The sequence below is a fragment of the Gadus chalcogrammus genome, chromosome 7, assembly GCF_026213295.1.
Source record: "Gadus chalcogrammus isolate NIFS_2021 chromosome 7, NIFS_Gcha_1.0, whole genome shotgun sequence".
NCBI classification, from domain to species: domain Eukaryota; kingdom Metazoa; phylum Chordata; class Actinopteri; order Gadiformes; family Gadidae; genus Gadus; species Gadus chalcogrammus.
The window spans coordinates 29,360,582-29,373,081 of NC_079418.1; the positions used below are offsets into that span (position 1 = coordinate 29,360,582).

Below are 12,500 nucleotides of genomic sequence, written 5' to 3' on the forward strand. Positions count from 1 at the left end.
AGAGTGACCAGAGTAGTTAAACAGATTTCAAGGCCAATTTAAAATACTGTTTGAATCAACATATACATGTGCTGCCGTTCTTTACTTTCAGAAGCCACATTTGAAACCCATGTCATAGCAGTTTATTTCTCCCTGTAGAGCCAAGTGCACAAAGTGTGACTTAATTATAACTTATGTGCCACAGCAGAAATGTAGTTATGGTGCTATAAATGATTCCTTACCAAGTCTGTTACGGCAATATAACTCATAAACGATTACACTAAAACTACTCCAACGAAATATAGGCTGCTATACAAAAAGTATAATTAGTGAAATAGTTGGTTTCATTGACAATGTTTTTAAAGGGAGATGCCGAATAACAACACAACATTTGTCTTCAAAAACACATAACTCTTCACTATGTTCGTCACTGTGGTTATTATGCTAACTTTGATGTGCTGCTGACAGGCAACCAAAGGCGTAGACTACACAAAATACAACCTTGTTCTGTCGTAACTCCACTCCTTTTGAGACATTATATCTTTTCAAAGAAGTTTAAAAGGAGATTCCCCTCACTTGAACAGGAACCGGGCTACTGTAGCTGTGCTAGTAAACGTTAGCGTAGTGGCTAACAGAAATCAAATGCTATCAAAAGATGTTAATCAACTCCTCTAAATCTGGGATGAGTCAGTCGACGCCTATTTACAGCTACGTCGGCGTATCCCTTTAATGCTCTCGGGGTGTTCAGTCTGGTTGTAATAATGATCCCCAAAACAGTTGTGCATGAAACACTTAAAACCCTTCTAATTATGTCCATCACTCCTAATGAAGTGGGTCTGTGTTTCATCATGTTAATGCCTTAACGCAGTTCCTCAGCGTGCTGTTCTAAAAGCATGAGGCGAGTTAATTTGCATTCCCAAACGAACAGCAACAACATCGACAACAACAACGACCGCTGCCACCACAACAACAGCCGACTCCAGTCCCTCCAGCCCGATGCTGTCTCTCATCAGCATCTCGCCCGGCCCCATTCCATTCCCCGTCTGTTCCCATTGTCCCGACCACCTCTGTCAGAAAGGGTCTCTCTTAAAAACAAAAACACGCGCAAACAAAAAACACCCGGCCTGCCTGAAAAAATGAATAAAAGAAAAAAACGAAAAAAGTTCAGCGTAATAAGCCGTAATCAATTCCCTCCCGCTAATACATAACGTACATAACCCCCTGCTCCTGATTCAGGCCATATTTCGCCAAGACGCACCAGAGACGTTGCTCTCCTCTTAAAAGCGCTCCTCTGTCTTTACAGTGAGACGTAAATCAAACGGCCGCAACGTGGCGACATGAAAGCCTCCAGCGCTCGCCGCTGCGGTCTGGTTGCGGCGCTCGGAGGCGCGACTCTGAAACAATCGCGCAATAACTGTTTTTTTTTCGGGTTTTGTTTTATTTATTCAGTTCGACTCGAGATGTTGCCCCCAGGAATACGCAGGAAGGGAGGCCGTGCGAGGGACTCTACTGCTACTATACCGCAATGTTCTCTAACCTGGCTGTTCATAGAAATATGTTTTCTTTATGTGTCTCGATAAATACATGTAATGGGTCATAAAGTGTAGTATTCCGTTTCGAGTGAAAGGACATTATATGCCAAGTGTATACTGAGTGTCTCCCTTTTCCCCTTCTGTGTGTGTTTGTATTCGTATGTGTGTGTCTATGTATGGATTTGTGTGTGTGTGTGAATTCGTATGTGTCTGCGTGTGTGTATGTATCCGTGTGTGTGTGTGTGTGTGTGTGTGTGTGTGTGTGTGTGTGTGTGTGTGTGTGTGTGTGTGTGTGTGTGTGTGTGTGTGTGTGTGTGTGTGTGTGTGTGTGTGTGTGTGTGTGTGTGTATCCGTGTGTGTCTCCGTGTCACTGCATGTGTGTGTGTGTGTATGTATCCGTGTGTGTGTGTGTATGTATCCGTGTGTTGTGTGTGTGTGTGTGTGTGTGTGTGTGTGTGTGTGTATGTATCCGTGTGTGTGTGTGTGTGTGTGTGTGTGTGTGTGTGTGTGTGTGTGTGTGTGTGTGTGTGTGTGTGTGTGTGTGTGTGTGTGTGTGTGTGTGTGTGTATGTATCCGTGTGTGTGTGTTTGTGTGTGTGTGTGTGTGTGTGTGTGTGTGTGTGTGTGTGTGTGTATGTTTGTATCTGTGTGTGTGTGTGTGTGTGTGTGTGTATGTATCCGTGTGTGTGTGTGTGTGTGTGTGTGTGTGTGTGGTGTGTGTGTGTGTCTCTCAGGGGGGTCTGACTGCGGCGGCCCGTGTCACCGTCTTCGTGGCGGACGTCAACGACAACCGGCCGTCCTTCTACCCCGCCCTGTACACCGTCAGCCTCAGCACCCACAGCGCCCCCGGCACCTCCGTCGTCAAGGTGACCGCCAACGACCCCGACGCCGGGGAGAACGGCCGGGTGACCTACCGCACCGTGCCAGGGGGGGGCTCCACCTTCTTCACCCTCAACAAGGACACAGGTGAGTGTGTGTGTGTGTGTGTGTGTGTGGGTGTGTGTGGGTGTGTGTGGGTGTGTGTGTGTGTGTGTGTCTGTGTGTGTGTGTGTGTGTGTGTGTGTGTGTGTGTGTGTGTGCATCATTTCATTTAGTGTGTCTGAGTGTGTGTTTGTGTGTTTGTGTGCGCTTGTCATTGTGTGTATGCATGTGGCTGTGTTTGTGATTGTGTGAGTGTATGCGTGAATGCTTGTTTTTATGTGTGCGCATCAATTTGTGTGTTTGTATGTGTGAGTGTCTTTGTGTGATTGTTTGTGTTTGTGTATGTGTGTGTGTGTGTTTGTGTGTGTTTGCGTGTCTTTGTGTGCGTGTTGGTGTGTCTTTGTTTGTGTGTCTTTGTGTGTGTGTTGGTGAAACTTTGTTTTTGTGTCTTTGTGTGTTGGGTTAGTGTGTCTTTGTTTGCTGTGTCTTTCTTTGTGTGTCTTTGTGTGCGTGTTGCTGTGTCTTTCTTTGTGTGTCTTTGTGTGCGTGTTGCTGTGTCTTTCTTTGTGTGTCTTTGTGTGCGTGTTGCTGTGTCTTTCTTTGTGTGGCTTTGTGTGTGTGTTTGCGTGTCTTTATTTGCGTGGCTTTGTGTGTGTGTTGGTGTCTCTTTGTTTGCGTATCTTAGTGTGTGTGTTGCAGTGTCTCTGTTTGCGTGTCTTTGTTTGTGTGTCTTATGTGTGCGTGTTGGTGTGTCTCTGTTTGCGTGTCTTTGTGCGCGTGTCTTTTGTGTCTGTGAGTCCGTATCTTTCCCTCCTTGTCTGCTTTAATGTCCTTTAACAAAAGATGACTCAGCCTGAACTTGTGTTTTCTATTTCTGTCCCCCCCACCCCCCCCATCCCCCCTCCCCCCTCCTCCCCCCTCCCTCCACCCATCCCCCCCCCCCCTCCGCCCCTCCTCCACCCTTCAATCCTCCCCCCTCCCTTCACCCATCCCCCCCCCCCCCCCCCCCCCTCCTCCACCACCAGGCGTCATCTCGCTGTCGCGCTCGCTCCACGGCAAAGCCAACACGGTGGTCTCCATGGTGATCTCGGCCGAGGACGGCGGCGGGCTGCTGGCGCCGGTCAACGCCCGGGTCAACGTCAGTGTGGTGGGGGGCTCGGTGGCGGCCCCCGTGTTCGAGCAGGCGCAGTACTTCTTCACCGTGGCGGAGGACGCCCTGGGGGGCACGGCGCTGGGCGTGGTCCGCGCCGCCACCAAGACGGGTGAGGGGGGGGGCGGCGGGGAGTGTTCTGATTGGCCGGACGGATGTGTCATCAGCATGCGACACCCGTTACGCGAGCTGCACTCATGTATATTAACCTTCCCTGGAAGGTTAATATACAGTTTTTCCAAACTACAAACTCTAGATTAACCTTCACCGAGCCACACCATTGAATGTGGAGCTCACGGAAGGTTAATGTGTAGTTTGAAATAACTGTATTTGAACCTTCCCTGAGCTGCACCCTTGAAGGTGATGCTCAGTAGAGGTTTATATACAGTTTTCCCAAACTACAAACGATATATTAACCTCCCTTGAATCACACCCCTGAATGTTGATCTCAGGGCACGTGGATGTGTAGTTTGAAATAACTGTATATTAACCTTCTTTTGAGCCACACACTTTATAGAAAGCTGAACATAGGTATTTCCGAAAGGGTAATTTGTTATAAACCAAGGCTAAGATTACAGAGGATTTATCAGGCTCTGAACAGGGGAAAGGTCAACGCTTTTAGTTAGCACAGACACCCCAACCCCCCCCCAGGTAGATGAACTATCCTTCGGTTGCTCCGCTTCTGTAACCCCCTCTGGCGCGGACATCCGCCCCGACAGCAGAGAGGTGTAACTCTGCTGACGGACGGATCGCCGAGAGAAGAGAAAAAGCTCACAACTCTGGTTCGTGGGGTTGATGGATCTCCATCACGGAGAGCTGCGCCTCCCCTGACGCTGGTTGAGTTACCTCAGCGTCACCTTAATGCAGCAGGGGAGCGCAGCTTACCTGCCGTCTGGCTGGGGCGGACCTGTTCAGACAGACACGCAACAGGCCCATCGCGCTCCATTAGCTGGGCCCATTCGTCAACGGCGCCTCCAGTCCTACCGTGCTGGGGATTCTTCTCACTGGGCCGGGACATTTGTTTTCTCTCCCTCTCTCTCTCTCTCGCTCTCGCTCTCTCCCGTTATTAATGAGGGAGAAATGGATTTGGACGCGTTCGGAATCTGGAGTGGGATTCGGTCCGCACAGACGAGTGCACTGGGCTTCAGAGTGGATCTGAAGTGCACTTATCGCGGTCGCTGGCCGTCTCCAAACAAGCGCACAGCGAATGAAAATAAAAAAAGTGTCTTATCCGATGACAAGATCCTTATCAAACAAAGCCCTTATCGAACAGTAAACAGAAAAGTGACGTCATTCCCCGATTGTTTTGCCGCAAAACAGGCAGGTTAAATGTATTGTAACGGAGCATGCTTAAAGCGTGTGAAATAAAAAAGTGTCTGATCCGATGACAAGATCCTTATCAAACAAAGCCCTTATCAAACCATAAACAGAGAAGTGACGTCATTCTCCGATTATTTTGCCACAGAAGAGGCAGGTTACATGTCTCGCGGGGAGGGATCGGTGTCATGTGTCAGCTCTCGAACGACCCGGGAAACCTCTGTGGACCTAACAGACCCCCAAACAACCGGTCTGAAACCCGTCAGGAGAATAGAAGGGCTCTGGGTCTGTACTCCATATGGAGTCGTGTTTACTATCCTCGTGAAATGGGGAATTAGTTTGTCCCTGGATGCCTCGCAGGAAATCCTACTCCAAACACAAGTAGTTTCTCATCTAGATTACTGACTCCCTGCTGGCAGGGCTCCTCTTTTAAACAACACTCAGACACAACACTGCTCTCTGTCTGAGTTATTCATTGTTGTCCCTCCTCCTCCTCCTCCCCCTCCTCTTCCTCCTCCTTTCCACCCCCTCTTTCCCCTCCTCATCCTCTCCACGTCATCCAACTTCACCAACATCTCCTCGTCGACCTAATCCTCTCCACCTCCTCTTCACCTCCCACTCCTCTTCCTCCTCTCCCTCCTTCTCCTTCCTCCTCCTCCTCTTCCTCTTCCTCCTCCAACCCCTCCTCCTCCTCCCCCTCCTCTTCCCACCTCCTCACCACCCCCTTCCTCCTCCTCCTCTCCCTCCTCCTCTCCCTCCTCCACCTCCTTCGCCACCTCCTCCACCACCTCCTCCTCCTCCTCCTCCACCTCCCCCTCCCTCTCCTCTTCCCACCTCCTCCTCCTCCTCTTCCTCCTCCTCCTCCTCCTCCTCCTCCTCCTCCTCCTCCTCCTCCTCCTCCTCCTCCTCCACCCACCAGGCGTGTCCAAGGACGTGCTCTACTCCATCTCCAGCGGCGACCCCGAGGGCTACTTCACGGTGGACCGGACCTCGGGCTCCGTCCGCACGGCACTGCCCCTGGACCACGAGACGCGGCCCAGCCTGGAGCTGGAGGTGCAGGCGCGGCACGGCTCGCCGCCGGCCTACGCCACCAGCCGCGTGCGCATCACCGTCTCCGACGTCAACGACAACGCGCCCGTCTTCCTGCCCTCCTCCTCCGAGTCCCTGCTGCTGCCCGAGGTCACCAAGATGGGCGCCGTCATCTACCGCGTGCAGGCCACCGACGGCGACTCGGGCCACAACGGGCAGCTCAGCTTCGACCTGGTGTCGGCGGGGGCGGGGAACGGAGGCGGCGGCGGCGGCGGCGGCGGCAGCGGCGCGGGCGACCGGACGTTCGGCGTGGACCGGGGCAGCGGCGAGGTGCGTCTGATCGGGGCGCTGTCGTACGAGAGCGTCCCGCGCTACGACCTCCAGGTGGTGGCCAAGGACGGCGGCGCGCCTCAGCTGAGCTCCACCTTCACGCTGGTGGTGCACGTGCAGGCGCAGGACGCGCAGGGCCCCAGCTTCGACACGCTGACCTACCGCGTGGAGCTGAGGGAGAACACGCCGCTGCAGACGCGCTTCCTGCAGGTGCGCGCCCTCCACCGGGAGGCGGCCGGGAACGGGGCGGGCGCCTCCTCCTCTTCGTCCTCCTCCTCTTCGTCCCGGACGATGTCGTACCGCCTTAGACCGGACGGGGACGCGGCCCGCTTCGGCGTGGACCCCGCCAACGGCTGGCTGTTTGTGCGGAGCGCGCTGGACCGCGAGGCCAAGGACATGTACCTGCTGACGGTGCTGGCCACCTCGGGGGCCCCCCAGGCCGGCCCCGGGGGGGCCCCCGGCAGGACGGGCAGCGCCACGGTGCGGGTGAGCGTGACGGACGAGAACGACAACGCCCCGCGGCTCAGCCAGGAGCTCGCCTTCCTGGCGGTGCGGGAGAACCAGGTGGCGGGGACGGGCTTCGGAAGGGTGGCGGCCACGGACCGCGACGCCGGCCTCAACGCACGCCTCACCTACCGCCTGCTGCACGCCGACCGCCACTTCCAGATCAACGCGCAGACCGGTGAGCGGGGACGAGGGACAATAGCGCTTTTATTTTGAATTTTTTTGAAAAGGTCCGGTGGTTCACGGGGTAGAGCGAGTACATTAAGGCCCAGTCCGTACCATTAAGGCCCAGTCCTTACCATTAAGGCCCAGTCCGTACCATTAAGGCCCAGTCCTTACCATTAAGGCCCAGTCCGTACCATTAAGGCCCAGTCCTTACCATTAAGGCCCAGTCCGTACCATTAAGGCCCAGTCCGTACCATTAAGGCCCAGTCCGTACCGCAGCGACCAAGGTTTGATTCCTGCTCGTGGTTCTTTGCTGCATGTCTTCCCCTCTATAGTACTAGTATATTATAGTCTTTAACATATAGTGAGTAAGACATACCTCCTGCCTTACTCACTATACAATAAAAAGGATAAAACCTTCAATTTTTTCTAAAAATTAAATAAAATCGAAGTCATGATATTTAATTGAAAAAATATTTTATTTTATTTATTGCATCAAAAATATCACAATATTTTGGGCATTATGCTCCCTTAGACAGAAATTAAATCTGTGTTTTCATGGCATTATGGTTGTAAAATATTTTTCTGATCCTCAACCACCGTATTGACACAAATGATGGCGGTGGATGGAACCTGAGTGTGTCTAAGCCCCTCCCCCCCTGCTCCCCCGCCCCCCCCCCCCCCCCCCCCAGGTGAGGTCAGCACCCGGGTGGCCCTGGACCGGGAGCAGCAGTCCAGCTACCAGCTGATGGTGGTGGTCCAGGACGGGGGCACGCCCCCCCGCAGCGCCACCGGCGCCGCACACATCACCGTGCTGGACGAGAACGACCACACCCCCGCCTTCACGCACGCCGCCTCTGACCAGGAGATGCTGCTTCAGGTGAGGGGGGGGGGGGGGGGGGATTCATCCCGTGGGGATGTTGCTGGTCTGTCAATCACTGGGGACACACATATGGCGATTGGCTTTTAGTCATGTGGGCGGCTACGGAAGCCAGCTACGTTGTGATTGGCTGTGGAGTGACACGTGGGCCAATCACCCAATCACATCATTCCCTGGCTTTTACCACAAAGCCACGCTTACACTCACAAACGTCTGTTAATGTTATTGTTAATATTACATATTTAAATCGAGGTGCAGCCTTGGATCATAATGTCGGTGAACAGACTTGACGAGGAGGATGAATGAACGCAGGACAATGTGGTTGATTACGGTGGGTTGTTGTGGTTGTAGGTGATGGAAGGCCTCCCGTCTGGGTCCCTCCTGGGGACACTCAGCGCTAAGGATCCGGACGAGGGAGAGAACGGCACCATCTTCTACTCTCTGTCCGGTGAGCGTCACTGAGGGAGTTAATCGGATCTATTTCCCGTACACACACACTCACTCACTCACTCACTCACTCACTCACTCACTCACTCACTCACTCACTCACTCACTCACTCACTCACTCACTCACTCACTCACTCACTCACTCACTCACTCACTCACTCACTCAGTCCCTCATTCACCCACTCACTCACTCACTCACTCGCTCACTCACCCACTCACTCACTCACTCACTCCTTCGTGCGGCTCTTCCCTGACAGGAGTCAGAGCCGAGCGCTTCTCCCTGAACCCGACCACGGCGGAGCTCCGCACGGCGTCCCCGCTGACGGCGTCCGACCGGTCGGAGTACGCCTTCACCGTGACCGCCAGTGACCACGGCGACCCGGGCCTCAGCGCCTCCTGCGAGCTCCGCGTCCAGGTACGGAACACACAACCACAGCTTCGCCTCACAGGGAGGGCGGAGGGGATCTCGTGTACTCGAACCAACGCTCACACTCTCATTTGAAGCATGGACACACGAGCATGGACACACTGTGAACGTGCACACTGTGTACGTGCACACTCTGAACGTGCACACCGTGAACGTGCACACTCTGAACGTGCACACTCTGAACGTGCACACCGTGAACGTGAACACCGTGAACGCTTGGAGTAACATCAAGAACCACAAAGTTCAACTCGGAGCAATGATATCGTACCAATTAATCATTTAACACACACACACACACACACACACACACACACACACACACACACACACACACACACACACACACACACACACACACACACACACACACACACACACACACACATACACTTCAGGCACACACACACAGACACACACACACACACACTCACAGACACACACACACACACACACACACACACACACACACACACACACACACACACACACACACACACACACACACACACACACACACACACACACACACACACACAAACAAACTTCAGACACACAGGTACGTATTCACAAAGGCACGTATACACACACGCACGCACACACACACACACACACAGGCCACAGTGCCTCCATCTCTTGATAATTGCCTGCTTCCTTGCCAGCATCGTGTGCATCAGTAGAAAAGAGAAAAGGCACCCAGAGGTCAGCGAGGTACAGCGGACTTCCAGCTGTGAGGCTGCCTATCTGCACATTACCTCACAGTCCGCGCACTCCCAGCTTCGGGTTTCGCCCTGTGTTCTCGGGTCATTTACCCCGCGCCGCGGAAGAACAGAACACAATATCTCCAGCCAGTCCTGGAAAAATAACGAGCCTCAACTCCAGAAGAACAACAAAACACACTTCTGAGAAAGGAAACTCAATCTGCCTGTAAAAAAAAGGGGCACATTATCAGGCCCATCTCCCCAAGTGCATTTCCTGACCCAGGGGTTGCCGGGGTAACCCGAAGCCATGGTGAGGAACCTGGGAGATTGGAGGGGGCTGGGGTTGGACTGGGTTATAGTTCTGAACTCCCCCCACCACTTAACCTCAGGTCAACGGCCAAACAACGAAGGAAAGAAAGAAAGTGAAAGAAACCGTGTGTGGCGTCGCCGAGGCGCTGTGCTCTGGGTGAGGACGGAGGGCGGTGTGCTTAGACCACAGATCGGTGCTCCTTTCCATTGTGTTCCCCTCTCTGTCTGGGGCCAGAGATCTGAGCACAGGGAACAGGATGGTAATCACGGCAGGGCCGCAAACCCGACACTGAGATTAGGGCCGAGGGGAAACAGGCACCTCGGTATCAAACGCTCCCAGATGACATGTGACCAGGGGCCTGCTGCAACAGATCTCTCTGAACACCGACGGGGGGGGGGGGGGGGAGCCCCACATGGATACAGTAGCACACACACTTTCACTCACACACACACACACACACACACACACACACACACACACACACACACACACACACACACACACACACACACACACACACATGCAGTACGACTCAGCCACACACAAAACCCACACTTTCACTCACACACACACACAAGCACACACTCACACACACATGCAGTCTGACTCAGACACACACAAACCACACTCACATCCAGTCTCACTCCTACACACACAAACACACTTTTGTTATCCATGCAAACAGTAGCTGGTGCTGATTCACACACACACACAGACACGCACGCACGCACGTACGCGCACACACACACACACACACACACACAAACACACAGATGCTTTCATCTAAGCACATGGGCATACACTCACTTCAAACAGCTAACATCTCCAGATACTCTCACAGTGCACACAGTGCACACGGTGCACACAAACACACTGACGCATTGTAATCCAAAAGGCTAACATCTCAACTTTTTGGAAGCTACGATTTCGCATCGCTGTGGATCCGAGCAAACACGATAGGGTGAAAACAGCACCTCCAAAAGACTCCCTGTCGATACCGTATTTCAGTTAGCAGGTGAAATGTGAGACGGGAGAAAAAAGCACCCCAAAAAAGATCCAAGAAAGGCAAAACAGGGTTGAAGGAAGCGTATCAGAGTTTGAAAAGTTCAAATGAAAAAAGAGAATGCGTGTTTCTGTGAAATACGATCGCTCGGTCACCTGTTGACGGGCGTGCTCCTCGTTCGCTGCGCAACGGCGACTGCGAAAAAAACACTGCTTCAACTTCAAGCTTCAAGGCCGAATCACTTCCTCTCCCCTCCGCGTTTCATGTCAAGCTGTCGTAAAACACAGATTATTACCAACAGCTCCGAGGAACAGGGTTGGTCTGGTGCGTTTGTGTGTGTGTGTGTGTCTGAACATTGTTCAAACTTTAAACGCACGCCTTGATCTGCTACTTCTGAGGGAAAGGCCATGACGGCCTGACATGGCTCCCCCTCCTCTTTTAAACGTGAGTCAGCTGTCGTTCCAGGGAGACAGTAGTCCCAGTGTTGTTTCTGAAAGAGTCTCGCTTACAACGCCCTCCCAACACTGCAACACAACTCCCACCTCGGTGGGGTGTTTTGGCGCTAAATAATTTACTGGCAGCCACTCCTGCGCGATCTGTTTTCCTCTGTGGCGGCTGTGAGGATCCCCTTATTGTTGAAACGATCTCAGCAAAGCTGAAACAGAGCACATCTCAAGGCTGTCGTCGGGGGCTGCGCGCATCAAGAACCATATGTCGGAAACCACAGGAAGGCAGCAGGCACAGGAACATGTACGCCCGTGCCCCTTGACCCCAGTACACATGGCTCTTCAAAAGAGTGAAGCAATGCTGCGGCAGGGAGGGGTTTACGGCCTGCTTCTTCTGCTGTAGCGCGCCGCGGCTGCGTGGATGGGAGCCCACTTGGGCCAAAATGATTCCATTACAATTACGGCATTTAGCCGACGCTTTTATCCAAAGCGACTTACATCGGTTAATACACACATTGACACACCGACGGCAGAGTCAACCATGCAAGGCGACAGCCAGCTCGTCAGGAGCAGTTAGGGTTAAGTGTCTTGCTCTGGGACACATCAACGCTCAGCTAGGCGGAGCTGGGGATCGAACTAGCAACCTTTCGGTTTCAAGACAACTGCTCTACCTCATGAACTAAGCCGGCCCTATTCGTGCCAAAAGGAATAAATGGAGGGAAAGGACGGAGAACGGTTACAGGGCCGGATAATGGCCCAGGTGCAGGAGGTATACGTACGTTCTGGGCCGTCAGAACGCACTGGCTTTCACGTGTGAGTTGTGGCCCCGTTGTGCACTAGTAGCGAGCCAAGCGCTAACTAGCCCTAGCGGTGGTCGTAATGTAACGGTTCAGGTCCTGCCTCAGGCCCTGCCTCTGATGGCACCCATTCCTCCGTCCCTGCCAAGTCTTTCAAGGTTCTCGGGTATTAAGCTGACGTCCATTCCAGTGGATGGACCTCTGCAGTCAACAAGCAGTGGCCCTTGAGCACAGAAGGAATCCAACCCCAAACCCTTACCCCGCACCACTTGCTGATGAGCTCCACACCCTCTTTGAATCAACATCAAACAACAGTTTTAACGTCTCACCTCAATGTGTGTGTGTGTTTTTGTGTGTGCGCGTGTGCGTCCGTGTGTGTGTGTGTGTGTGTGTGTGTGTGTGTTTGCGTGACCAGGTCCTCGGCATCACCCGATCCTCACCCACCAAGAACAACCTCGTCTCCATGACCATCACGGCGACCGAAGGCACCGCCCCGGGCTCCGTGATCGGCTCGCTGCGCCCCTCCGACCCGCAGGGAGCCGCCCCGTCGGACGGCGGCCCGGCCC

The 12,500-nt window shown here is 53.3% G+C and overlaps 1 protein-coding gene across 1 annotated transcript in view; it reads left to right on the forward strand.

Annotated features, from left to right (window-relative positions):
- Nucleotides 1-12,500, forward strand: part of LOC130386124 (protocadherin-16-like) — a 59,286-nt gene that overhangs the window by 24,964 nt on the left and 21,822 nt on the right. The window contains exons 5-11 of the mRNA XM_056594902.1: nucleotides 2,245-2,476; nucleotides 3,457-3,693; nucleotides 5,818-6,939; nucleotides 7,619-7,806; nucleotides 8,158-8,254; nucleotides 8,511-8,668; nucleotides 12,350-12,500. The exon at nucleotides 12,350-12,500 is cut by the window's right edge and continues 302 nt beyond it. Of these exons, the coding sequence (XP_056450877.1) occupies nucleotides 2,245-2,476; nucleotides 3,457-3,693; nucleotides 5,818-6,939; nucleotides 7,619-7,806; nucleotides 8,158-8,254; nucleotides 8,511-8,668; nucleotides 12,350-12,500 (2,185 nt within the window). The remainder of the gene's footprint in view (nucleotides 1-2,244; nucleotides 2,477-3,456; nucleotides 3,694-5,817; nucleotides 6,940-7,618; nucleotides 7,807-8,157; nucleotides 8,255-8,510; nucleotides 8,669-12,349) is intronic.